At 41.1% G+C, this 26,574-nt stretch overlaps 3 protein-coding genes across 3 annotated transcripts; all 3 read right to left on the reverse strand.

The window, feature by feature from the left end:
* Positions 1 to 241: 241 nt before the first annotated feature.
* On the reverse strand, positions 242 to 4,075 carry LOC116732960 (cerebellin-1). Its single transcript, XM_032583575.1, has 4 exons — positions 3,949 to 4,075; positions 2,344 to 2,949; positions 1,103 to 1,222; positions 242 to 963 (listed from the first exon to the last, which is right to left on the reverse strand). Exons 2-4 carry the CDS (start codon positions 2,647 to 2,649, stop codon positions 766 to 768), a joined length of 624 nt encoding a protein of 207 aa, XP_032439466.1. The 5' UTR covers positions 2,650 to 2,949; positions 3,949 to 4,075; the 3' UTR covers positions 242 to 765.
* A 1,351-nt stretch (positions 4,076 to 5,426) lies between these two features.
* On the reverse strand, positions 5,427 to 12,421 carry LOC116732959 (uncharacterized). The gene is made up of 8 exons (XM_032583574.1): positions 12,241 to 12,421; positions 10,889 to 11,248; positions 10,688 to 10,786; positions 8,984 to 9,310; positions 8,376 to 8,708; positions 7,935 to 8,252; positions 6,469 to 6,801; positions 5,427 to 6,391 (listed from the first exon to the last, which is right to left on the reverse strand). The coding sequence occupies exons 1-8, from the start codon at positions 12,269 to 12,271 to the stop codon at positions 6,315 to 6,317; spliced, it is 1,878 nt and encodes a 625-aa protein (XP_032439465.1). The 5' UTR covers positions 12,272 to 12,421; the 3' UTR covers positions 5,427 to 6,314.
* Positions 12,422 to 16,053: 3,632 nt separating this feature from the next.
* LOC116733380 (E3 ubiquitin-protein ligase TRIM21-like) lies at positions 16,054 to 23,043 on the reverse strand. Its single transcript, XM_032584210.1, has 10 exons — positions 22,921 to 23,043; positions 20,274 to 20,504; positions 19,815 to 20,190; positions 19,299 to 19,394; positions 18,753 to 18,986; positions 18,417 to 18,564; positions 18,288 to 18,314; positions 17,344 to 17,408; positions 17,117 to 17,239; positions 16,054 to 16,866 (listed from the first exon to the last, which is right to left on the reverse strand). Exons 2-10 carry the CDS (start codon positions 20,498 to 20,500, stop codon positions 16,480 to 16,482), a joined length of 1,683 nt encoding a protein of 560 aa, XP_032440101.1. The 5' UTR covers positions 20,501 to 20,504; positions 22,921 to 23,043; the 3' UTR covers positions 16,054 to 16,479.
* Positions 23,044 to 26,574: the final 3,531 nt, after the last annotated feature.

A 26,574-nucleotide genomic window follows, 5' to 3' on the forward strand; every position in this document is an offset into this window, starting at 1 on the left:
CAGTACAACACCGGAAACAATTTCCAGGGTACTCTTACTTGTAACATAGGGATTGACATCTGGGTGGACGGACAGACAGAAGGAATAAATAATGTTAACTATATGAAAAGCATTTCCATCAGTGGATATAAAGGAAATATTCCACATCGAAGCTTTAAATGTACACATTTATTTTTAGCTGGCCATTTGAGCAAGCCATAACTAACACAGTTAATAGATTAAAAATAAACAGAGACAGTGGTTGTTGTTTTTGTTTCCTTTATTGCCAACAAACATGTCCTACATTTGGTTTTCATGCATCGAAGAGGCTACACCAGATTTAAGCAAGCACATAAACACACATTAAGTCTGTGGAACAGATGGCAAGCCACAAAAAATACCATGGTCATGGAAATTACATTCAAGACTGTTTGGTGCAAAGCCAATCCATCCACTCATCTAATTCACATCTTAACCTTCCCGCAGTCCTAGCTTGAAGATGCTCGGGAAGAGCGCGGCAGATGTCACGGTCAGACAGCAGGGAACTGATGGGAATATCTCGTCAGCCCGCCAGTTCCCGAAACCAGGAGAAAAGAAATCGTAAAAGCGCGCATGGGGTCGGTGAGACCCTGCGGGAACATGTACAGGATAAAAAAGTTCACGCAGGGTCCCCTTTTAGGACTGCGGGAGGGTTAAGCAGTCCAATGTGGATCCTAACATTACATCATTCCCCTTTGAGAAATGAGCCAATCTTTATTTTATACAACATCCTGCGTCAAGGACACCCTACAGCGGGAAGACCAGAAAGCCAGAGAAGGTGGAGTACTTCCACCCACCCATCAGGTTTCCCCTCTCCAGTTTAAGGTAAGCTTTGTCCCCTCGCTCCATTAACACCAGCCCTGCATTGGTGGCCGCTTCCCGTGTCACATCCTGGTCACCTGCAAAGGCCGAGATCACCGGCCAGCCGTTGAGAACCAAGCTTACCTAGAAAGACAAGGCGAAGGAGAAAAGTAGCAGGAGGATTTGAGGATGTGAAACTGTTATGGGCATAAACAAACGGAAACGATATTCAGACAGAAGTAGGAGTGCAGTTTTAGCTGAGACTTTTAGCAATTTTTCTCACTTGTATCGTCTGCCGGTTGTAAACTTTAACAACGTGAAAGCTGAAGCTGTAGACTCCTTTTCTGGGTGCTACGAAGATGCTAGTTGCCGGGTCAAAATGGCTGCCAACGTTCACTAAAATCTACGAGAGGAGAGAGCAAGAGACAGAGAGGTGGAGTTACTCTTAATTAATAGTCAAGAAACCCATGTCAAAGCTAAATTAGAAAAGAAAAATCTGTTGAACATGTTTTCCAGCAGCTCAGCATGCCTGCTCGATCTTTGTTTTTTGAAATATTTTGATCTTTTAATGCTGATGAGAGAGGCAAACATTAGGAGTGGTGGTAATGCTTGTAAAGAAGTTAAAGAAAACAAGATCAGATTTTTTGCCATTAATCCAGTTACAAAGCATTCCAGAAAACAGGTGATAAAAACTTCCAAAAGTGTTGACTGCTCTCTAACAAGCAATTCTGCACACCGCTTTAAATCACATTCAAGGTAGATCAAATAAGGATAGATTGTCCAGTGGTGTTCTTTAGTGTCATGAGGTCAAATTGTGAATTATGCTAAGCCATTGTCTATTCCCAATGGTGTCCACCAGGGGGTGTCGGAAATTTGGAGAGAAGATATGCAAAACAAAATCAACAAAAAAAACCCCATTAATGTTCTGTTGTTGTTCTTTAAGTGATTATAAATAAACCTATTATTATTAGGAGACTGTCTTGCTCCTGCTTAAACACAGGTCATGATACTTTATGGTTTTTCATTTATCAACTGAAGCCAGTTATACCTACTAAGATTATAGCTGTTAAAAGACCAAATGCTAAATTTAAGGGCTGTAAGATTTTGTTAAATTGTCTGAATTTATAGAGCCCTTTTTGGGGTTTTTACTTGGAACCTGAGTTCAGATTTTTCAGGGAATGCTTGTCTATCTGCATTTTTTTCACAAAGTATGTCTGAGGTATTCGAAAAAAAATGCTGTGGGCTGGTGTTACAAAACTGCCAGTCCATGAGCAGCATTCATTTTCCTCAGCACGGATTGTTTGTACCCCCAAGAGTGGAGATAAGAAAGATGGCAGTCTCTACTGTATGTATTCATGCATATTAAGGTATATTTGGTGTTTGAACTATTTAAATAGGCAGTTATAAGTATTCGTAGAGAGTGCCTCAAGGATTCATAGAATTTAAGCTATTTGCGAATGGCTGTCGTCCTTATAACCCCGGGTGAATACCAGGGGTTCACGCTATCAGTTTATTTCAACCCACCTGATCAAAGTAGATAGTCATGGTGCGGTTGCTCATCTCGGATGGCTCATGGTTGGTGTTGCGTATGGCTGAAAACGCCACCCGACCAGTTCCTGACCTCACCGACATGCCCAGAGCGTTACCCGATGGCTCCGCCGATGGGGTGGAGTCGCACACAACCAGACACTTTCCCTCCAACACGATCGGCTCAGTGTCATTCTGGCAGCTGACCCCCGACGGCCTCCACTGGCCAAGAAGGAGCAGTCCAACAAGAAAGATTAATTGGGGAACCAAGGAAGGTGCAGGGTTAAAAAATGGAAACGCCATAGTTCCAAATTAGGTCAAAGCTTCAGTGACTTCCTGTGGTGCAAATCTGCTTTAGCTACAAGGCCATGCTTCCACCAGAAAAGAAAGCACACACCACGGGATCCTCTCGTGTCATTTAGTGGCTCAGGTTTGCTCTGGTTGAATTTAGATTCCCTTTAAAGATGTCTTGTAGTTGGTATCAAGATGACAGGTTTTCCATTTCAATACGACAGGAGATCCACCAATGAAGGGGGATGTGTCCAGGTCCGGATGCTGCAACAGGTCACTGGAGTTGATGGAAGAGAGTCTACAGCCTGAGGCCTGTGAAGCAGTGAAACATCGGACACTTATGTTTGATAAATATGCGGCATCCTTTGAAAAACTGTAAAAAGAAAAATATCCTTGATGCATGCATCATATAAACGTACTATAAATAGTGTAAAGATATACATCCTGTTCAGGTGTACTTGTCCATTCTTTCAGATTATTTCTACTTGAAATGGAAACATAAAATGTATAACTAAACATAACTCATTTTCAGAGAGTTTGTTTTCATTTCCTTTGAAAATTACTTTTCATTTGACGCCTTGTGTCAAAACAAAATCTCTATCACAAAACATACTCTATTTTCCGCACACTGCTCGACTGTTGTCATGAAAGTAGCTCTTCATGGCTTATTTGCATCCGATCAATCAATCATCCAACCAAAAAGCCAATCAGTAATACATGACTGCAACATAGAAAACAGGCACTGAAATTAATCATTCCTGTTAATATGATCATCTTTAAATAGGTTCAAACGACCTATGATGTTCTAATAAAACCATTTTAAAAAACGAGTAAAATGCAGTTCAAAATGAGTAAACCCTGACTATTAATAGAAACCAGATTACATGGACGATCAAAATAAGTGATTAGGTAATGTTTTGGCCACGAATCGGCCTGCATCAGCGCTGCCAGCTGGACTCAGGATTTGGGAACGTGGACGATCAGAGTGGCACCACTGAGAGGCCATCTGTAGGTAAAACCTCCCACTCTCACACATCTTTCCTGTTTGACCACAGAGTCCGCGTTCCTTCACACAAACTCACGTCAACACTCAGCATAAAAAAAGATTAACCTAATCTTATCAAAATATTAAAAACACAAAGTTTTCTAAAAGATTTGAACAAATGATGGATAGTCTGCAGAAAAAAGTTATTGAATAATTTTTCAATGAACCACTAATTTCCCATCAACGTTGTCAACACCAAAAGCCTTTCTGCAAAAAAAACAAACAACATTAAGACATGCTGAAAAGACTAAAATAGCTTTACTCACCTACTACATCAGACAGTAAAGATAGCTTGTTGTTCTGGGAACATTTAAAGCCTCCCAAGAGTCTACTTCAGCCTTTACCTCAGGTTTTATCTCTGCTCCTCCTCTTTCTCCCCCTCTCTCTGCGACTATCTCTCTGTTCCAAGGAACCCCTGTGTTCAAACAGACGTTTAATCACATCAAGCATTTTCTGGTTTCATTCCTATTCGGCGTCCTACTGTGCTTGTACACCCTTTTTTATATCTTCATTTCCCCCAATGTACCTCTACTGCCAGTGGGCAAAGTAGGTGGTAAGACCAAGAGCTTTAAAATTTCCCATAAAAAAAAGGTTTTTTTAGAGGGCATTTGTGATTATGTTCATGTTTTTCTCCCTTTCAGATATGTTTGGATTTACTATAGTTTACATTTTCATGTCTGAAGTGGAAAGGGTGTACAAAATGTAAAAGGAAGAAAGGGGGCATCATTCTGAAATTTTGATTTTAAATCATTTAAGGTTCTTGCCCTATTGTACCCCACTGATGTTCTCTGTCCATACTTACCTTGTTGGTCCCTTCGGTCTCCCAAACAGCAGCTGCTGCAGGTACCAAGATTCAGGAGAAACTCAAAAGGAGCAGGGTCTTTTCTACTGTTGTCTATTGTGACCTACCTTTGCACATTAGAGGGGATTGTTCACTGTCTACTGTCAAATTTTGCCATAGTATAGTATACTGTTACTGAAACATACAGTACATGCATGCATATACGACATGGTTGTTTTAAAGTGCTTTATGAATAAAGTTGCCATACTATGGTATGTGTGCTGTGGCATACCATAGTATAGCATGGTATACTATGCCGTATTATAATATGATGCTATGCCTTATCATAGTATTATATGATACTATGATATTATTATACCATAGCATACTATGTCATAGTATGCTATGCCATAGCATACCACACCATAGCATACTATGGCATGGTATGCCACTATACTATAAAAAAAGTTTTTGAGGACATTTGTGATTATGTTCATGTTTTTCTCCCTTTCAGATATGTTTGAAAGGGAGAAACATACTATATGTATGTTTCTAAAGGGAGAAACATACTATACCACACCATATGTGGTGTGGTATAGTATGGTACAATGTCATCAAAAGTTGTAAACAAACGCCAAACTCAGACATCAATACATAACACAATAGGTCAAATTAGTGATGTCAAAGTCTCCATCTCAAATGTGTATTTTCAGGGTGAATAATTTCCTGGCTATTTGTCCAGTGGTAAAGAGTAAAATTGCTTTCTGAGAGAAGTAGTTTGGGTTTTTAATAGATCAGCATCTACCCACTGAAGCCTGGTTAGTTTCCTCACAGCAACGTCATTTATCAAAGGTCAGCTAATGTTAGTCAGCAGGAAAGTCTTTCATTCATTAAACTCAGACAATGAGAAAATGCAATTCACCGCTGCACTTAACTATAATTAGTAAACATTCATGAAGTACATTTGAAGTGAACAGTAATTGGTTTATTTTAATAAAAGAATCTGCGGACATCAGCAGATGTTTCTCTTGGACATAGAAACATCTGGGTAATAATCATGGTGTGACAAAACATGAGAAACATTATGATCACAAACATAACCACCTCAATAATCTGACTGCTGACTCGTCTAGAAATGTCTTTTGTCAGTGTGGCATGAATTGTATTGTAACATTGCTCCTCAGGTTGGTGTTTTCTCTTCCTTCTGAGCCAGTTTTCAGTTCCAATCTCAGTCATTTTTCTTGAGACGAGGGTCTTTAGGGGAAAATAAGAGCGCTCACAAAACCCATTTCTGTTTCACAAGTTAAAAGCCACAAATGCGTTCAACATATCCTCATTTTCTGTGGTTTCAGACAAGTCATTAAGCATTAATATGTTTTTGGACTGTGAGAAAAGGCCATACAGACGATGACCCGACAAAGAACAAGGAACACAGGTGGAATTAAATACACAGAGGCTAATCAGGGAACGAGACACAGCTGGGAACAATCAAGGGGTAGACAGGACAACACGGAGACTCAATAGACACAGAAACGAGACACAGAAACAATAGACACAGAAAGTCTCTCATTCATTAAACTCAGACACAGAAATAAACAAACAGAAAAACTCAAATCACTACAAATTTCTGGACACCAACAAATCCTAGGAGGACAAATGTTGAGCGATTGCCAAACAGGAGATCCTGTTTCTAGCATGATCATGTTGATGGATAGTCCTGACCAGCACCATTGCCTCTCATCAACAACAACTAGATGAAGATAGGGTGACGTCTTTAGACTTCAGGACAAAGTCACACAGACTGAACATTAAGCCAAGATAACCAAATTTGGATATAAACTACCAAACCAATTAAACTGATTGTTGAGCCAGCAGAGGAGTGGGATCAGTGCCGTTTCCTTTGTCCACATTTTGACTCTGGCTTCTCTCTGCAGAGGAGACAGAACAAGTTGAGACATAGACAAAAGAACAGCTGGCAGTTTTCTGATTAAACTTCAGAACTCACTTCTAACTTTGACCATGACGGTTTTCTCTCTCCTGCTCCCCCTCGTCTCACTGTAGACCTCACATCTGTACCTCCCACTGTCTCCATCTGTGGGCTGCTTCAGAGACAGACTGAGGTCTCCAGTTTTCAGCAGGTCATCGTTCATCTTTGTTCTGTTTCTGTACGAGTGGTTCTGTTCTTCCTGTAGCTCAGAGCCATTGTGATACACATGGATCTTCATATGTTCCGGGTCAAGCTGCCACCACACAACCTTAGCATCTTCGGGTAGGTCAGGCGTTGTTTTGAAGGGAAGCAGGACAGACTCCGCCCCTTCCTCCACCTCCACTTGCCGGTCTGAGAGGACAACAACAAAACTCATTTCATATCTTTAGATTAATTTATGGCTAGCATGCTGGTAAAATCTTTCATAAACCAAAACAGATTCCTGAAATTGTTGTTCCAGCAATTCAACAAAAGTACCAAACTGATAAAAAGAAATTGGTTGGGAAGTTCCTGGACAATCAAGGAACCATCAACACTTAAACCTGTGATGAGCTACAAACTGCTGGAACACCAGTGTCCAATGAAAATCTGCATTTTCATTGACCATGTAACTATGGATGAGAATTAATGGAAACAACAATTTTGAAAAAAAAACACATTCTTCAATAAAAACGTCTTGCACTAGGACAGTGGTTCCCAAAGTATGGGGCGTGCCCCCTAGAGGGGCCGCAGTGCCGTTGCAGGGGGGGCGCGGGAAGCGGTATGGATTAACAAAAAAAAAACAGTTGCACAAAAGTGTTTCACTGTAAAGATGGTTTGTAGTGTGTTTTGTTGCAACCTGAAGTGTGAAATAAATTTCAGTGGAGTTTGAAAACAAAATATGTGTATAGGTTCATGTCTGGTTGAATGATGTGTGTGCCCAGTTGATTTTTTTTCTTTTTTGGGGGGGGGGGGGTGAATTTTATTGTAATCTTTGGGGTGGGGAGCCCAGAAAATCTTTGGGAACCACTGCACTAGGAAGAGCTGGGTTTTCTTGGTTGAATCAAAATTAATGTATTTCGCAAAACTCCAATGTCCACACTTTTTCCGCATTACACGAGTCATGTGATCAACAACCAGGTGCTACTACTCTCAGAAAAAACAAAGAAGACAACAGGAAGTGGTAGGAAGATGATGACACAGCGTGTTTTTCCATAACTTATTACATGAACAAACTTATTCGCTTGGGATTTTAATTGCGTTTCTTATGTAATGGAAAAACTGCAATTGCGTCCTTGCGTGTTTTCGACATTAGCAGAATATTGACAAAGTTTTGAGCACATTTGTAATGGAGACACAGCCAGTGAGGCAAGTCTTGTCCAAACTTTACAGAGACATGCTAGGCCATACAGTGCTAACAAGGACCTGCTGGAGAGTTGGGAAGTGAAATATGCAGGTAGGAACATGTAAATGCAATTTATTTTAACTCATATGCTCATACTTACTGACAACTCTGAGCATCACGGTTTTCTTCCTCTTGTTCTGCTTGCCGTTGACCCTGCAGATGTAGCTCCCACTGTCTCTGTCCGTTGGGTACTTCAGGGTCAGACTCAGGTCTCCATTTTCTGGACTCATCTTTGTTCGCTCTCTGTGAAGCTGGTGCTGATCTTCGGGCTGATCACAGCCGTTCTCATGTTTGTGGACCGTCATGGGCGGTTCAGGCTCGTAACGCCACCACTCCACCTTGGCGTCTGACATATCGCCTGAGGTCTTGAAGGGCAACACGGCAGACTCTGTCCCCTCGTCCACCTCCACCTCACAGTCTGAGGAGACATTGGAACGGATAAAAAATATGAATCTCTTTCGCTTCCCCTACTGAGAGATTTTTACTTTAGACTAAAGAGACACGATTGGGTTAGAGATACAAGGTAATGTTTTCCACCGACCTTCGACGTTGAGCTTTACTTGTTTCTTCATGAGGATTTTCCCGTCTCTGCTGTAGACCGTGCAGGTGTAGGTTTGTCTGTCTCTGTCCGTGGGGTGTTTCAGCGTCAGACTGAGGTCTCCGGTTTCCAGCAGGTCTTCTTTCATCTTGGTTCTGTTTCTGTAGAACGGACTCTGTTCTTCGGGACGATCACAACCGTTCTTGTACATGTGCACCTTCAGGACCCAGACGTCGTTGCAGGACCACTCTACGGTGATCTCTTTAGAGAGATTGATTTTGGTTTTGCAGGGCAACACAACAGAGTCCATCCCTGAGTCCACCTTGACCTCTGGGACTGAGAGGGCAAAAATAAAAAAGTAAATAAATAAAACAAAAACAACATTAAGTCAAAAGCAGCAGGTCTTTATGGTGTAGCAAAACAACTGCTTCTGCTGGATTGAAACAGGCTGGCTTGCTTGATGCAAAAATCAATGCGGCGATCTTCACCAAACAAGACCAATACACCAGTCGACTGATTAAGGCACATGCTGTTTGTAGCTTACCAACTGTAGATTTAAAACAGAGTTACATTAGAAAGCGTGAGTAGCCCTAATCATCATCAGTAGTTACCTATGACAAGGAGCTCCACCTGCTTCTTCAGTAGCACAATTCTGGCCCGGCTGTAGACGGAGCAGGTGAAGGTCTTGCTGTCTCTGTCCGTCGGGTATTTCAGCGTCAGACAGAGGAAGGAGACCTTCTGCAGCTTTTTCTTCATCTCTGTTCGATCCGTGTAAAACCAGTGCTGCTGCTCAGGCCGGTCGCAGCCGTTATCGTACACATGGACCTTCCTGTCTTTGCTGTCCGTCCACTCCACCCTGGCGTCCGGCGGAAGGTGAGCGATGGTGATGCAGGGCAGCAGGACAGACTCCACCTCTGAGTTCACTTCAACTTTTGGAACTGAAAGAAGAGCAAACTTTAGCCTCGGCATTTGCGATGACTGCTCTTTGTAAAAGGTTAACTCTTTGTTGGTCCTGTGGCCCTTTTACTGAACCAACCTCGTATCTGAACAAGAAGTGTCAATGTTTTTCATCATTTAAGTATTCCTTGCTTGTCTTTAAGTATCAAGTATCAAGACATTTTCTCCGTCTCAACAGCTTAATAACCACCCAGTCCTGCATTTCCAGCTGTGACACATTCCTTTAAACGGTTTCTATTTCTCCTTTACCTAACATATTCTGGCATTGAGGTGTATGAAGCCATGAACCGTTGAAGGTGACATTTTATTTCATTCTTCCTACAGACATGTCTAACAGTGTCCAGAAATACGGGACCACAGCAATCTTGTTTTTGGGATTTAAATTCTCCAGTATTCCCAATTTGGAGAGGATAACACATCTGAATTAGGACTACTTTTAAATGAAATCATTCTTACAAAATATGTCTCAGCTATTCTGCTAAATACAAACTGAGAACAATTCAACAATATCGTAATAAATAAGTGTGCTCCACGTCTCAAAGTGCAGATTTAGTGATACGGATGGTTTAATTGATGTGTTTTTGGGACATTGAGACCGAACGACCTGCTGCATGGGTGAGTTGGACATCGGACATGGTCTTTTCCTTCAGAGCAAATCAATGAATTTATCAATAGTTTATTTCCATGCATCCTCTCTCAGACATGTAGGACCTGTTTTGACTAGAGACAAAATTAAAAGTAGCTTCAGTCAGTCAACCTCAAGACATTTCCTGAGGAGTTCCTCTCTTGTGGCCTAAAAGAAACAAAGGAACACCTGGTGATCCTTCACATGAATCTGTGCTCATACCAAGAGTGTCTGCAGAAAGTTTTTCAGAAACTGGGCAGAAAGGTGGACACTCATAATCGAGGTGTCCCACACCACAACCAAAAGTCAGAAGTCCGACTTATTTAAACAAACAAACAAAAAAAAGTGATTTTTAAAATGTTATTATTGTTATTATTTTCCAAAAACCAAAAACAAGCAACACTTAGTCTGATGGGGGGGTAGGAAGGGTAAAGGGGACAAGTATTATAAGCCTGACGGGCCGCCAGGCTTATAATACATTAGGGTAAACCTTGTACTATTAACCTAACATGCAGAGACCTAGAGGGTGCAATTCAGCCATAGCCTTAAATTGGCATTAAGGTCTTTAAGGGAAATGAACCACAACAGAAAAAGCCTTAAGAAGGAAACTAATGTGTGTCCATGATTCTCAGGCGTCCATCAAACTTGAAACAGTAAAGTCACTTCCTTAAAAAAAAATCAGGTGTAAAGCATCTCATAAAGTGCGCAAAATGAAACAAACATCAGCACCCACCTTTCCGGAAAAACTTCCTGAAATGAATTACGGCCCCCACAACGGCAGCAATGACCAGAGTCAGGATGACTAGGAAAATTGTGACCCAGGTGGGAACTCCTAATAAGAACATGATGACGGAAAATTACAATACTAACAACCGTAATCCTAATAAACCTACAGCGATCTGTACAGATTGTGCCTCTTCATCAGCAGACTGACCTTCACTCCTCAGGACCTCCAGCTTAACGTCCATCTGACCCACTTGCTCCCCAAGCCTGCGCACAGTGCAGGTGTAGGTGCTGCTGTCGGTGAGTTCGGGTTTGCTCACAGTCAGGCTCAGGTCTCCGGTTTCCAGAGCATTTTCCTGCATGGACGTTCGACTTTTGTAGAGTTTGTTTTGGCTGTGGATGTCGTTGCCTTCCTTCCGACGCAGGTGAACCGTCGGGGGATTGAGATCGTTGCGACTCCACACCACGATGGCGTTGTCCAAATCAGACGGACTGAAGGAGCAGGGCAACAGAACGGATTCTGCCCCTTCACGGACCTCTTTCATCTCTGCACCTGAAGCAGGCTGGGAAACTGTGAGGACACAAACAGGGATTTGAACACATGAGCAACATATTTTCTAGAGGTCTATTATGTTTCCGAATCGCCTATGGTTTCACCACTGTACCCCTTAATGCCTTAAATGACTTTATTTTCTGCTCTGGATGCTAACTTGCACTGTACTGCAATTTCTATTGATCACGTTGCCCCTGTGTCGTTGCCTTGTCCTGGCAGCCTCAGCATTTCTGCTGAATTTCTCTCCTGTCGCTCAGAAAAAGTCCATTTTGTGAAACGAGCAATTTCTCCTTCAGTCCCTGTACCACCGAAGTCGTTCCACATGAGACAGTCAAACATCTAAGTAAAATTAATTATTCATAATTAGTACAATCTCTGCACTTTCCCACAATTTCTATGCATTATGCCATTGTTGACTGTATTTTTTCATGTCTGAATTTGTATTTAAAAAATCCTGCGTAGTCTTAAAGATCCTTTGTTATTGCTGTAAATCTTCAAATTGAGTAAAAACAATTATTTACAATATGCTTTAGTCTTCATCATCCTTATTGTTTAAACTTAGTTTTCTTCTTTTTAGATGCAATCTTTTCTCATGCAGTTCTTAATGCAAGACATAGACACACAAAAAATAGAAATCCAGACTCCAACACTGTTCAGAATATGTAAGGACATCTTTTCTTTCTGTAATTTTAAATTATCTTTAAATGAGCCCTTTGAAAAACTGTTTTCTTCGACTTCCATGGGAACCGATTTGATTAAAAGCCCATGAAAGAAACACAAAAGGAGTGGCAGACACATTTTTACTTGTTTTCCAGGTTGCAGCTTCTATAAACAGGCCTGAGCAACAAACCTTTTTAGTCTTTCATCTCAGAGGGACTTTTCAGCTCACCTGTTTTCTCGCCTGTCTGAGGAATGCACCCATACTGGCTCGACACATCCTCACCTTGCAGAGTTTGTGTTGGCTTCTTAAAATCTGTTAAACTGATTAGGAAAGGGAAAGAGTTTCTTACCCAGCAGGGCGGTCATGAGCAGCATAAACATCTTCCCCTTCGGTTTTCATCAATCTTCAGCTGCTGGACCAAACTCTAGAGAAAATAGAAATCGAAAAACAGGCGAGATCCAGCCGACCGAGTCGCTGACGGTCGTTAAGTCGCATCGAAGACGATGGGAAATTTTCGCCTCTCCAGAAGAGGAAGGACAACGTCCAATGAAGACACAGAGGGAGGAGACAAAGTTAACTTCCAAGAATGAAAGTAGGAGTTTATTTCCTTCACAGGTTCACAAGAAGAACATGGTTATATAAGGATTTACTTGAAATTATTACCCTCAACATACAACTCATTACAAATGAGTACAACATAGCACTATTTCAAAAGTGTGTATTTCAAATAAACATTTTGCCAGATCTTCACCCACATGGTTGTCCAACTTGGTTGTCCAAGTCATGCGATGTTTGTGGATCCTTAAAGGATTTTTCTGCTCTGACTAAATGTGTTCGATTTACAGATTATTTGAAATTTATTTTCATTGTGTGTTCTCCTGCCACCACCATAACAGATGTCTTTATTTTAAGGCATCTGTTATTTTAAGTCATCTTTGCCAGAGGGGTTAATAATTGTGTAGAGCACAGGTGTCAAACTCCAGTCCTCAAGGGCCGCTGTCCTGCAGTTTTTAGATGTACCACAGGTACAAAACACTGGAATGAAATGGCTTAATGACCTCCTCCTTGTGTAGATCAGTTCTCCAGAGCCTTAATGACCTAATTATTCTATTCAGGTGTGGTGCAGCAGAGGCACATCTAAAAGTTGCAGGATACCGGCCCTTGAGGACTGGAGTTTGACACCCCTGGTGTAGAGCATTGATTTTCTGGATGGAGACCTGGTTTGTAATCGCCCACCTGCACCTGCATCTTGTCAGTAATCAACTCCCCAGTATTTCAGCCTCCTGCTCTTGGTCACACCTTGCGGGTTTCCATGTGACTCTGTGGTTTTGAAAGTCTGTTCACGAACACATCTGATTTTTCCACACAAGTAATCTCTGTGCCTGGATCCGTAACAAAGCCTTAGACAGAAGAATCCAGGAACTTTGAGTTTCATCAAAAGTTCCTCAAACACACAGGTTGCATTTCTGAGTTATGTCCATCACTCTGACGCTTCCAAGACTGCTATCCGGAGCTCCTCAAAGGGTTCTCCGAGAGTTTCACTGTGTTATCCAAGGGTCAGTGTTCTTGACCTTGTGAACTGCAGTCTCCAGAGCTCCATCGTGCGTTCTCCATCCCTGTGGTTGACGGCCCAGAAAGGTTTGCCTTGAGTTCTCCAAGTCCCAAGTAGACTAGGTTCTCCAGAGGATGTGGTTTTTTTTAGGCTGCATTCACACTTCAGATCTTAATGCCCAAATTTGAGATTTGCTTTATTTCTTCGTGGTTGTTCACATTACTTGCTGCCTATAGCTGAGTTCAGTACAAACTGATCTTCATGTGCAAGAGAACAATAACTGATGTCTTGCACAGAACTCTCTGGCACGGGAATCAAAGAAAAGTGTATTTACTTTTATAAAGTGTCTTTCCAGCACAAATAGGCATTTTGTTTAAGGAGGCCCATCTCTTTGAAGAAGTTGTATTGCAATGGGGGCAATACAAAAGCTGTTCAACTTGCTAACTACTGACGCCTCCTGCCAGTGCACAGCTATGACAAAAGGCGAAGGAAAGTGACGTCAAAGTCGCATAAAAACCATTTTGGTTTTTCCCACTAGAAACGCATTCAAAACGGTTGGCTGCAAAGTGGCTCGAATCTGACTCAAAAACAATCAGCTATGGGCCAAATCTGAGTGTTCACACTTATTCTAACTAGACCACAAAATTTTGCTTACATTTTGGGGTCACTTTTACATTTGCTTTCAGTTTGAATGTAGCCACTAAGTCTGTTTATCTCCCAGATTAACCTGGCTTGCAATCACCATTACACACCTGGATCTCGTCTGTTGCGTTGGTAAACAAAACCTTGTCAGCACTTTTCTTGACACCACTGGTACCAATGGAAAAATTCGTTTCCAATAGTTAATGGTACGTAAATTCAATGAGCCCCCATGTTATGGTATGGTTGGCTTAACGAAAGAGTTTAACAACTGGCCAGAATTAGTGTTTAACTTAAGTTTTATTGATTAATGCAAATGTCTGAAATTTCAAACGCTTAAGTGTTAAAAGGTGCTGCTGGTGATGTTTGTAAGAAGAGGAGAGAACATCTGAAATCTTATCAGTCCTTTATGATTGCTAACGTTGACGTATGGCAGCTGCTATTCTATATATTATGCACCTAAGCTTGAACGCATTTACAGCTGTAACTCGTGGGTAAGCAGTGGGTGATTTCATGAAATATGGTTGCCATGAAGGAAATTCTTTAGGTGGGATTAACCTGAACATGAAACAAAATAATATAATCCTAAAGGGAATGACGGTTTTTTTTGTTTGTTTTTGCTCTAGAAAAAGAAAAGATAGAATCCATATTGCTAGTCTCTATTTTAAATTTTTAAGGAACGGGCAAATTTAAGAGATTTGATGTTTTGTGAAAGTAATGAAAAGCTGCTGTAACTCTAGATCACCACTAGATGTCAGTGTTTCCCTCACAATGAAACCCTGAAGCTGTGACTCGAATAAAGGTCGCTTTGATTTAAAAAGGCCACATTCTTTTACATTTAGTATTGAAATAAGCATTCCCTGCATATCTAATCTTTAACAGGGAGATCAACCGGAAGACTCAGTGCAGGACAACCTAGACTTAAAGTTTTTCTCTACAGCTGTCTCATTGTCATGGCAACTGCTTTATATTTGCTTTTCAGGATACAGTTCTGCATCTTATCAATCATTAACAAACAAACTAAGTCTGTGAACAACTGAAGTAATTGTTGACGCGCATGCGTCATGTGCTCTTTGCGTTTCTCCTTCGATTTTGTGTGACCTTCTAAAACACGCTTACTGCGGCGAGCCACGTGAGCAAGTTTCCCAGGTATTGGTATTGCACAACAAAGTTTCCTCAACAAAGTTTTCCATTTTTAATGTTATTTGATATGTTTATGTAAAAATTAAGTTATAAATAGTCCTAAACTGAAAGCGCAATGCCCGCAATTTATTAGATACTTGTCTAATCATGCAGTTGAACCGGCTCCTGATGTTCCCGGCAGAGAAAGAGACATTCCTCCCTTTAAAAAAATTGTTTTCGGGCGTTCCGTGGTGGCGTAGGGGACCCATGTTTGGAGGCCTTGAGTCCTCGACGAGCCGTCATGGGTTTGACTCCCGGACCCAGCGGACATTTGCCGCATGTCTTCCCCCCTTTCCTGTCAGCCTACTTTCAAACACTAAGGGACACTAGAGACAACAAAAAGACCCCCTGGCAGGGTACAAAAAATAAAAAATTGTTTTCATACCACGTGGTCAGGTCTTTGCATAACAGTGGATTCATTTGAGAAATGCTAGGCTTGGACTCGGTAGCATTTACACCTCATGCCTAATTATCTTGATTATATTTAAATTTGTGCTAATCAGTGTCTGATTACACCTTTTTGTATTTTTCCCCAGTTCCAGACAAAAACTGTGTGCAAGCAATGTTTTGTGCGCACTCTTATATTTCTGATTACAACCTAACTGAAAAACGAGATGGTCCGGCCTAACCCCCTTCACCCGATGTCCGAATGTGACGTCTGCCGCTCTCCTCCAAAGCATTTTAAAATAAAACTGCTCGAGGGTTAACGCATGACCTCAGCCCCCTAAAAACACCAAACATCACAGAACCCGTGAGAGGAAAATGAAAAATGAACATGTTACGATGTGATATCATAGTTCTAAATGACATGAACCTTTATTAAACAGCACGATGGACAAAAAACATGTTAGGAGAAACGGAGGGCAAAAGATTCAACAACCTGTAAAACAAGATAATTCACTGTTTCTGGCAACTGTTGGTTTGTGGAAGGTAAAACCGCAACAAGTCCCAAAGAAATTAGGAGAATTATAAACACTGTTCATTAAGCAATAAAGAGACAGAAAATTACACTGTTATTTACAACAAGGGCTTTAAAATGTAAACTGATTTCTGAAGTTCTCTGAATCTTCTCATTAGTTTTCTGGTATTAAACATGAAATACAAAACAAACGCAACCTAAGCATTTTCCTTAAGCCTTTAAAATGCATTAATAACCTGGAGTAATCAGTAAGGTGAGAACGGGACTTCACTGTATCTGTTTAATTGACTTGAACTTCAGTTCACTGTCGTCTCTACAATAAGCCCCGTTTCCACTGGGCAGATAATCAGTGGTGCTGTGTTCCTCCCATTGTCGTGAAGGCACGGATTGAAGTATGGGTACATGGGCTCAGTAAAACAACATCCTTTGTAAGTGTAGATGTGAGTCTTTGCGTCCGCGTTGTAGAATGACACTGATCCCTCTGCGTAGTCCAGGAAAATCCCCACTTTGGTAGGCATTTCATGGAGGTTGAGGATGACGGAGGGTCCGGCGCAGGCCCGGAGACTCTCCCCCTTCCGCCTGCAGATGGCCCAGTAACCGTTGTCTGGACGGACAGTTATGGAGCCCTTCCTGTTAATGGACTCCTTGGCCACACCAAGATCCCAGTCTGTTTTATCCCCTACCTATTAAATAAATCAGAGCACAGAATTAAACAACTGATGAGATTTCACAAGGGGATTCAGTTGGATGAATTATTTACCCCAGTGGTTCTTGTTAATTCAAAGGTCAAACCTTAAAACTCCTTGCCACATCAAACAAGACTAAAACGGCAATTCTCATCAATCTTTGAGCTCTAAATTGCCTACAAGTTAGCAATTTTCCTACACTGTCTGTCACTGTTCAGCAATAGCTGTGATTCTGTCAGCCTCTCACCTTGACCACCCAGTATCGTCTCCCAGAGGTGAATCTTTGTTTCCCCAGAACGGCAACACAGGAATCGAACCTGCGGGAGTCATTGGAGAGCGCGTGCTTTCTTTGTTGGGAGCTCAGGCTCACCTGTGGATCACCGTCATGATACTTGTTAGTCCAAAACTCACATGTCTAAAACTCTGAAGAGCAGGTAATAGTGAGGGATGAAGCAGTCTCTCAGTAAAATGTACCTTTTTACCATCCGGGGACAGAAGCAGCCAGCTGGCAGCAGTTGCAGGGTCCAGAGTCACATCCACTGAGGATGGATAAGTATAAAAAATTTTAATCTCTCTAAGGGTGCATTCACATCATCCCTGTTTAGTCTGCTTTAATCAAACTCTCGTTTGTTTAGTCCGGTTTGTTCAGGGAGGTCCGAATTTGCAATCGAACTTTGATGCGGAACAAAAAAGCAAACTCTGGTGGGACTATGATACGGCAAACGGACCAGGAACTGCTCCAAATCCAGGAAACAAGCCAACGCACAGGACATTCTAGCTAGAACCAAAACAAATGTGTGTCCAACACTAGCAGGAGAAACGTCTCTTGATCTTTTGCCAAAGACAAAGGAAAATTCCTACATCCGCCAAAATCTGACACTGGTCCATTTTTGTTCACATTTTATGAAGAAGGAAGTTGCGCTTGTGTCTTCTTCAGTGGTTCTTGGTACAGAGCCAACATTGTTCAAAAGGGTGAACAACGTTCACCATTTTGCTAGTTCACTGAACTAGCAAAATGTTAGTTCAGTGCTTTCGATCTGCTTTCAAAATGACTCCTTAATTCCTAAAGCTAATCTGCTTTCAAAAAGTTCCTACCAATCCCAGTCAGGTCAAAACCGCCCACTTGCTAGTTCACTGAACTAGCAAAATGGTTGATAAATCAGTTGGCCAATAGAGGTATCCCATTATACACGTATATAATGTAAACAGCATGAAAACAAACCGGAGCAGCTGAAAACGTTACATAACAAATGTTGCACCTTTGGTCCCTAATCAAACCAAGTCATCTATCGGATGTGAAATTATTCTAAGTATCACTGAAGTTTTTCATGTTTGTCTTGGTAAACCCTAAACATTTTGGTCATCGGTGTTAAGGAAAAATACATTTCCTTAACTACCTTGAATCTTCATTAGCATACCTGCAAATTTGACCATCTTGGTGACTTCTGCAAAGAAACAGGAAAAAACAATCGATTCAAATCAAGTAAAATCTTCATGAAGGACGTCAGAGCAACATTTAATGCAATGTCAATTAATTAGTCACAGACCTGCCGCACACAGGTTCTTTTCAAGTTCTTGGCAGAGATCCACCAGCTTGGAGAAGGCCGTCCTCACGCGTTTTATGTAGATGTCAGGATCAACACTGACCTCTGACCAGTTCGTTGACGATGGCGGAGAGCTCAGACAGGGGAAGCTCTAAAATGATTTATTTAATGAACACAGCAAATCAATTTAACAGGCAGAAACAAGCCTGGTATTGCTGCTGTCAAGGCTACGTCGGTGAAATTGACCTGGTATAATCTGGTATATTGGATTGTGTTATGTCCTATCAGTTTGCACATTCTCTAAAACGGTCTTTTTGTGGTGATCGGTCCACGTCTGACCTGCAGCAGATGTAGTGGATCCTTGGTGTTCGCCAGGTACTGCAGCTCGCTGCGTCTCCTCTGCAGCTCGCCGAGCTCCTGGTCGAGCTCTTCCAGGAGATCCTCTGCTCTCCGTTTCGCTGCTTCGTGCTTTTCTTCGAGCTCCTCGATGAGCAGAGCCTGGCTTCTCTCGATGGCATTTATTGCCAGGTTGGCTACGTGAACACTGGTTTGTATCTCCTTTTCCTTCTCTATCTGCAAGTATCAGAAAAACGAAAACTGATTTCACAGTTTAAAGAAAGCGAGTTAGAATGCAAATTTTTTAAATGATTTTTTCCAACATGTTTGTAGAATTGTTCTTTTTGAATATCTTCAAAATAAACTACAGGTCCCACTGAGCACATTTATTCTGTTTTGATAAGACTTGTTGATAACTCAGCTTAACTCCTGATGATGTATTGATAAAGCAGTAGCAGAAATGGTTGCAGATAATGCAATAAATCCACTGGACACCTTGAAAGAGTAAACGTGCAACGAACTGAATTTGAACTGAAATAAAAGCCTTGCCCTGCTCAGCTCCACGGAGTTCTTGATCTCCTCAGTCTTTTTCAGTCTGGTCTGGATCATCTCTTGAATCTCTACTTGAACCACCTTCAGCTGTGCCTGAACAAAAATTTAAAGTAACAACACAGATTGTCTTAAAGATCAATAGAACTTGGTTCATAAAGTTATGAAATAAACTGTTTGGTATAAATGAGAGTAAAATTAAACAACTTAGTGGGTGACAATAACCGAGCAATGATCCAGAACGCTGCTGCTGGCGTTCTGACTAAAACCAGGAACATGGAGTTCTAAAGTCCTACTTTTGATTAGTAGTAAATGGATCACTGATCAACATATTTTGTGTGTATTGATGATTTCATTGATGGCATTTGACAAAATTTAATATGTATTACTTGTTTCACAAATGGTGACTGTAAGATGTTTTTATACATCATACACTGCCTTGTTGTTTTGGGCTACACAAATAAACCTGACTTGACTTGAAATAATGGTAAAGTCTACGACAGTGGAGTAAAATACCTTGACCCGCTTGCTCTCTTTCTCCATAGGAACGACTTCGTGGTGCTTGTGGTCCCTCTCGGTGCAGCTGGCACAGACGGGGGTCTGCTCCTTCTTGCAGAACATCTCCAGGGGCTTGTTGTGGTTTCTGCAGAGGTGACTTGTGCTGAAGGTGGCCGGATCCGTCAGCCTGTGCTTCGTCATCACCGGGTCCCTCAGGTGAGGCACCAGGTGCATTTCGCAATAAGACGCCTGACAGACCAGGCACGACTTCACCGCCGTCAGCTTGTCCTCGCTGCAGACGTCGCAAGTTATGTTGTCGGCTTTTAAGGACCGTCTGGAGGGGTTTTTCCTCGGCGCCGGCTCTGGCCTGCTTGCTTGTTTGCTCCTCATAGACCTTTTGTTGTGACACGGAACTCGGGTTTAGTAAAAATGGAAGAGGAACACGTTTGATTGTATGACGTTGAAATAGATCCGTACCTTTTGAATTGTTCGGTAATGTCTTTTAAGACGATGTTCACCCTGAGGTCCGGACGGGTGTGGAAGCTCTCTTTGCACAGCGGACATTCGGACTTGTGGCTTGAGTCCCAGAAGCCATTTATGCATTCAAGGCAGAAGTTGTGGCCACATGGGATGGACACCGGATCGGTGAAGCTGTCCATGCAAATGACGCACAGAACTTGCTCCTCAGACAAAGCGTACGCCATATTTCTGGGTGGATTAAAAAAAAAACAATTACACAAGCTTACCTTTTCATGGAAGGGAAAGACAAGCTAAAGAAAAAAAAGTATATCTGCTCTATTACAAGAACTAAAAACTGAAAACTGGACTTATGGACCCTGAATTAGAAAAAGTTCACAAAATAACTCGTAACTAAGCCATTTCTCAAAGGTACTATTCAGTACTTTTCAGTTGAAGGCTGAAGTGTACACCAATTAAAAGGAAACTTTCACATTTTCTTTTATCTCGCTAACTAAATCAGACCAAACGTCTCTTGTTTTACGTTAGTCAGAGTTACTCACATTTTTGTCTACGTATCTACAAAATGCCAGAAAACCTAAAGATTTTGTTTTTTTCACTTTCTTCGAATTCGGAAGTTCACATACCGAACGATTACAGTCCATTTTACACAATGACTGAAAGTCAGATTATTTTGTAATGGCTTTGGAAACCTGCGATATGTTATTGGCCTACTAGAATTAATTGGAGACACACCTGCAGATGTACTTTAATGCCAGACCGGGAACACTTTGTTTTCTCAATTTCCTTGTTTGACGCGGTGGGAAGGTTAAATGAAGTTGAACAAGATATCATTAAGAGAGTTATGTAACTGTATAAGTCCAGTTAATCCCTGGGAACAATTCACGGATGCTTGAAAGTGCCACAATCATCTGTTCAAACAATTACGCAAGTATGTCCAATCATCACAGGAGATTAATTCTGTCACAGAGGTGAATGTATTTTGATTTAAAATGTGCCGATTGACCTCAGAACAAAAGCCAAAGACCTTCTGTAGACGCTGGTTGAAGCTGGTTAGACGGTGTCATCATCCACAGTGAAACTGTTTCTGTACCAACATGGGCTGACAGGCCACTCAGCGGAGAAGAAACCTTTGCTTTAAAAACAAAGGTATAAGGAGCCAGATTGCAGCTTGCCAGTCTCCACAGGAACAAAGATCTTAATTTTTGGAGACCTGTCCTGTGGTCTGATGAACCTAAAAGTTCGCCATTGTTTGGTGACAATGACCATCGTTATATTTTGAAGGAAGAACGTGGACGTTTGGACCGTCCTAACTGGTGCTGTTTGGCTGCTGGATGACCTGGTCCGCTTTAGAAAACAAATGGCGTCATGAGGAAAGTGGAAATATTGACGCAACATCTAGAGACATCAGCCAGGAAGAAAAATCTTGGGCACAGATTGATCTTCCAAGTGGATAATGACTCTGAGCACACCGCAAACGTGCTTACAATGTGGCTTAGAGACAACAGAGTCAGTATTTTTGGTGTGACCATCACAAACTGCTGAAATGAATCCTATGCAGAAGTCGTGGGAGGATCTGAAACGGCTTGAATGAAGACTCAGTTTCACCAGTCCTGTCAGGAGGAATGGGCCAAAACTCCAGTAAACTATTGAGAAGTTTGTGGAAGGAAACCCAAAAGATTTGACCCAAGTCATGCAGTTTGAAAGACAGTTATCCTAGCTACTGTCCCACTGGGAGTAAACATCAGAATTTTGAAGAAAGTTACAAAGAAATCTAAGATTCTAATCTAAGATTTAATTTCAGACAATGAGAAGAAAGCGTGTGTGTTTTTATTTGGCGTGTGTAAATACCTGGCTTTAACTGCATATAATTTCATTAACAGTAGTTTGTGCCAAACGATTTACACAGAGTGCAGTTAAGAAGCAATTCAAAAGCAATAGTACATACCTGCTGGTAGTAAATCTTAACAGTTTGCTCCGTGGCCTTATTTATAATGGCAGAGTCATAATAATTAACCCTAATAGGTGAAATTAAATAACAGTAAATGGGAAGTGAAGTTTAAAACCGTCTGTATTTCCTGATCATTTTTTCATGTCGGCCAGGTTAAAGTCCAGTGCCTGACTGGAATCCCCTTTGCTCCTTTACTCAGCTGCCATTTGTTGCCTTTTTAACACCTTCAAGAGGATTCATTTAAAAATAGCAGCCTGCACATTCCTGCTGCAGGTGGAGTCAGCAAGCAGCCGACAGGTTTCCACAAATACGGTGATTGCTGCGAGTCAAATTTAGCAATTTTGTTCTCAAAATCATAATCCATTTTCCTGCAAAGCGCTTGGAGTCATGATGCGTTTTAAAGGTGTTGCACAAATTGATTTCGCCGTAAAAATGTTCGACTTGGCTCAGGCTATGTTAGCATTGTAAGTTTCAAACGTTGCTAAATTGTTTAAATTATTTAATCATTTAATTATGAAGTTTCTTTTTAAATAAACATTTAGCACTACTATTTATTTATTTATTTATTTATTATTATTATCCAGGTTCAGTCACCAGCATTATTTCTGGAGATCTTGTTCAAACAGTAGCACACATTTGTTCAGCTCAGATAAGAAATGATCAAAATGTTATGTATAATTATTAAAGAGGTCTTACCTGTGTGGGTCGACGGCCTTCCCCAGGTGTGATGACTTCCACTAAACACTTTGCTCTTTTTATGTTGGACGCTACTCCCACTACGGCGTCCCGATCAACCGGTTTCTCCAGTTTCACCGACTCTCTGCTCTGAGTTTTCACTTTAGAGTTGCTAAGAAAATACCTGAGTGGTTTCCACACGAGTTTGTTTGTGCACAGTAAACTTTGGTTTCTACACCTTGACCAATTTGACGTCCTCTAGCTTAGAAACAGAGGGTCTTAGAGCTACAGGTAAATTTAACCGTCAGACATTAATCGGTGCTGCTTCGATCAAAGCGTGAAAACTGTCTTCTTGACACACCCCAGGCAATTTATTTAACACCCTCTAAATCTCTGCTGGCAGTCGTGTTTTGTTTGTGGTCACTGCCAACATGCGGATTTCAGCTCTTATCCCCCTTGAGAAGTTGACTCGTGAACTTAATCACAAATCTGTCAGGTTTCGGAGGATCTGGAAACTATTGCATTTTACTTACATAAGTTACACTCCAACAACTCGCAATAAGAACTGATTATATTTAATTTATCTTAAATATGCCGTTTACTTTCCTGTCCTCTGTCACCTTGTGAACGTCCCAACCGGATCTTATTTGGATGTGTGTGTGAGTATGTGTAACATGTGTGTATGTGTACATATTTGCATGTAAACTTTCATTGTAGCGCTGCAGGTTGTTTTGGGGTCTTTTTTTTAATCTCTTCACTAGGTTCTTGAGTTTTTTGTGTTTTTTTCCCCTCTATTTCTTGTATTTACAAAACTGTAAATTCAATATTTATTTACATATGCACACACATATAGAGTCAAACTTATGTTCTGTGTGAAAACTCATAAGTAAAGTGTAAGAAATAAAGTGCATTGAACTAGAGGGGTCTTTCGTTTGTTTGTTTGGTTTGTTCCTTAAATTATTTCTTTCATTTGTTTGCCCATTCTGTCATTCGTTTCTTCATTTTGTACAATTATGTGTTTATGAGTAAACAGATTTTCAATTACACCGTATCTTGAATTTGTCATGAATATACTCTGATTAAATAACAAAAAAAAAACCCACTCCATTCGACTCTGGCAGTCTGTTTACGGTTGAGGTCTTGCCAGAAGATGAATCGCCTCTACAGCTTTAAGTTACTTGCAATGTTAGTTGGGTTTTCAAATATTCCCTTGTATTATCAACTCTGACCTGATACCATCACCAGCGTGTTGTTTCACTGTCAGGATATTGTTGTTGTTTTTGTTCATGGATTTCTTTCTTCTGGCCACCTTTCTTTGTAGGTCAGATTTGTTAAGTGCCCAGTTCATCATTGTTCTGTCTAAACCCTTTTCTGTCTGCAGCCTCTCTGGTTACCTTGAATTGAAATTGAAACTCTTCTCTCCGAGTTTCAATTTCAGTTCAGTCTGTTTGAATAAAAGCTCTTCACAACTTCTGTTTTAAACTTTTCTACTACTGTCCGTCTCTCTCTCTCTCATGCATGTTGTGTTTCTTGGTCTTTCTGACGATGTTTGTTCATCAATGTTTTCTAACAAACCGCACAGAACAGCTGACCTTCAGTTATTCACAGAAAGACTATGAAGGTTATCCATCTCAGAAAGCCCAATAAAACACATTGAAGTTTTTGGGTTTTTTTCTTGTAATATGATAAAACGTGGAAAAGTTAAAGGGGTTGAGAAACTTTTGTGAAAACCTTTGTGTGCCATTTCATTACGTCAACCTTCTTATGTAAGACGAGCTCTAGAAAACTCACCCAGCGAGTTTTTTATAGGCCATCATTACAAAGCGAGAGAACAGAATGTCTCAACGGGATCCTTTGGGTGGATTCGATGTTTCATTGGATCAAGTGTCATTTGTCACAAATCCAAGAACAATATGTACAAAGAAACAAACAGATGGTCTAAAATTAACCCTTGAGAAATGCCCAGTGGTGCTCGGGGTACAATAATGAACATTCCCTTTGAAATAAAAAAAATAATCCTGTCTTTGTTTTGTTTTTTTCAAGCAAATTGTAAAACTGGTCAACAGCCAAAGCACTTTATCTAGTCCAAAGGACTACAAAGCGCTTTGCACTGCAGTCAGTCATTCACCCATTTATGCACACATTCATTCACACACTGATGGTGAGGAGCTGCAACGTCGCCACTGCTGTTCTGGGACGGACTGACAGAAGAGAGACTGCCGTGTAGTCGACATCACTGGGCCTTCTGGCCACCAGCAGCAGGCAAAGTGGGTGAAGTGGCCCAACATTGTGACAGACTATCAACATGGTTTCAGAGAAAATAGATCAACTTCAGTGGCGTTGATGGTGTTAACAGAAGAAATGTTATACAGGATGGATAAAAGGAAATTTGCAAGCGGTGCAGATCTCTAGCTCTCAAGAAAGCCTTCGATACCATCAATCATGACATCTTACTCGAAAAACTGGAAAGGGATGGAATTAGGGGGGTAGCATTAAACTAGCCTAGAGGCTACATTGGACAAAGGAAACAATTTGTAGAAATATGTAGTCAGAAATCAGATTGATTAAGCATAAGGATATAAATGACATATCCAGAGTATCAAAGCCTGTTAAAATGTATTATATTTGCAGATGATGCTAGCGTCGTCTGCACCAGAGAAAACATCCAACAACTGTCTGAGGTGGTCAATACAGAAAAGAAAAGATCTACAACACTGGTCCAAAATCAATAAATTGTCATTAAATTTACATAAAGCTAAATTCCTGATATTTGGAAACCACAATACACAAGAAAATAATGCAATAAAAATAACTATTGACAGTGTGGCTTTCAAACGAGTCCATGAGATCAAATTTCTGAGTATTGGAGGATAAATTTAGCTGGAAACCACAGATCAAAAAATCAAAACAAGCCAAAAGTGTTGCTGTTCTGAGGGGAATAAGATTATACAAATCTTGGTTTATTTTCTATAATACACTCATCGTACCACGTTTGACTGTATTGTGTGTAAGTTTTGGGGCAATACACGCAGAACAAGTTTACAGCCATTGTACGTAATACAAACAAAAAACAATCCTAATACTACATAAAGTGGGACATTGGGAACACGCAAACCCGTTGTTTATTCATCCAAATGTGTAAAATTCTGGGACCTTGTAAAATTGAAAGATGTACAATTCATGATTAAAGTCAGGCTGCATTCACAAATCTGCATTCACAAATCTGAACTGGGCCAAGAGTGACCCAGTTCAGATTTGTTTGGATTTAATGCCAGCTGTAAATAATCTTTTCATGACAGCCTGAACAACACAGGTCTGATTGTTTTCCGATGCGACCCAGACTTCTTGGATATCCAACACATATCCGATTCAAACGTGACCTGAATCTGAACGGTCGGGTCGCATTCATCCGATCTGAACGTCACTGATACTCATCGTCACTGTTCTGCGTCACGATACACACATCAAACAACAACCATGGCGGACTGTAATGAGGAGTAAGTTGTTAAAGCGCTGGCTCCGGTCGGACAACTTTAAAACCGTAGGCTGTGCTCCTCTATTAGCATCCATGTTTACTTCTGCAAACACTGAGCACTTCTTCTTGTTATGGCGGCTGGCAAAAACACCGAGCACGCTCTCTGTGTGTGACGTTATTGCGCCCTCTGCTGCGCATGC

This window comes from Xiphophorus hellerii, chromosome 14 (genome assembly GCF_003331165.1).
Source record: "Xiphophorus hellerii strain 12219 chromosome 14, Xiphophorus_hellerii-4.1, whole genome shotgun sequence".
Taxonomy (NCBI): domain Eukaryota; kingdom Metazoa; phylum Chordata; class Actinopteri; order Cyprinodontiformes; family Poeciliidae; genus Xiphophorus; species Xiphophorus hellerii.

Excerpts from the sequence above, each read along its gene's own strand:
- LOC116732960 (XM_032583575.1), bottom strand. The coding sequence starts at position 2,649 with ATGGCGTTTCCATTTTTTAACCCTGCACCTTCCTTGGTTCCCCAATTA. Across the intron at positions 1,223-2,343 it reads TGACTATCTACTTTGATCAG|ATTTTAGTGAACGTTGGCAG; the intron begins GTGGGTTGAAAT and ends CTCCTCTCGTAG. Across the intron at positions 964-1,102 it reads ACAACCGGCAGACGATACAA|GTAAGCTTGGTTCTCAACGG; the intron begins GTGAGAAAAATT and ends TTGTCTTTCTAG.
- LOC116732959 (XM_032583574.1), bottom strand. The coding sequence starts at position 12,271 with ATGTTTATGCTGCTCATGACCGCCCTGCTGG. Across the intron at positions 11,249-12,240 it reads GCTCATGACCGCCCTGCTGG|TTTCCCAGCCTGCTTCAGGT; the intron begins GTAAGAAACTCT and ends GTGTCCTCACAG. Across the intron at positions 10,787-10,888 it reads GGAGGTCCTGAGGAGTGAAG|GAGTTCCCACCTGGGTCACA; the intron begins GTCAGTCTGCTG and ends TGTTCTTATTAG.
- LOC116733380 (XM_032584210.1), bottom strand. The coding sequence starts at position 20,500 with ATGGCGTACGCTTTGTCTGAGGAGCAAGTTCTGTGCGTCATTTGCATG. Across the intron at positions 18,987-19,298 it reads ACTCCGTGGAGCTGAGCAGG|ATAGAGAAGGAAAAGGAGAT; the intron begins GCAAGGCTTTTA and ends TGATACTTGCAG. Across the intron at positions 17,240-17,343 it reads TGTCCCCGGATGGTAAAAAG|GTGAGCCTGAGCTCCCAACA; the intron begins GTACATTTTACT and ends GGTGATCCACAG.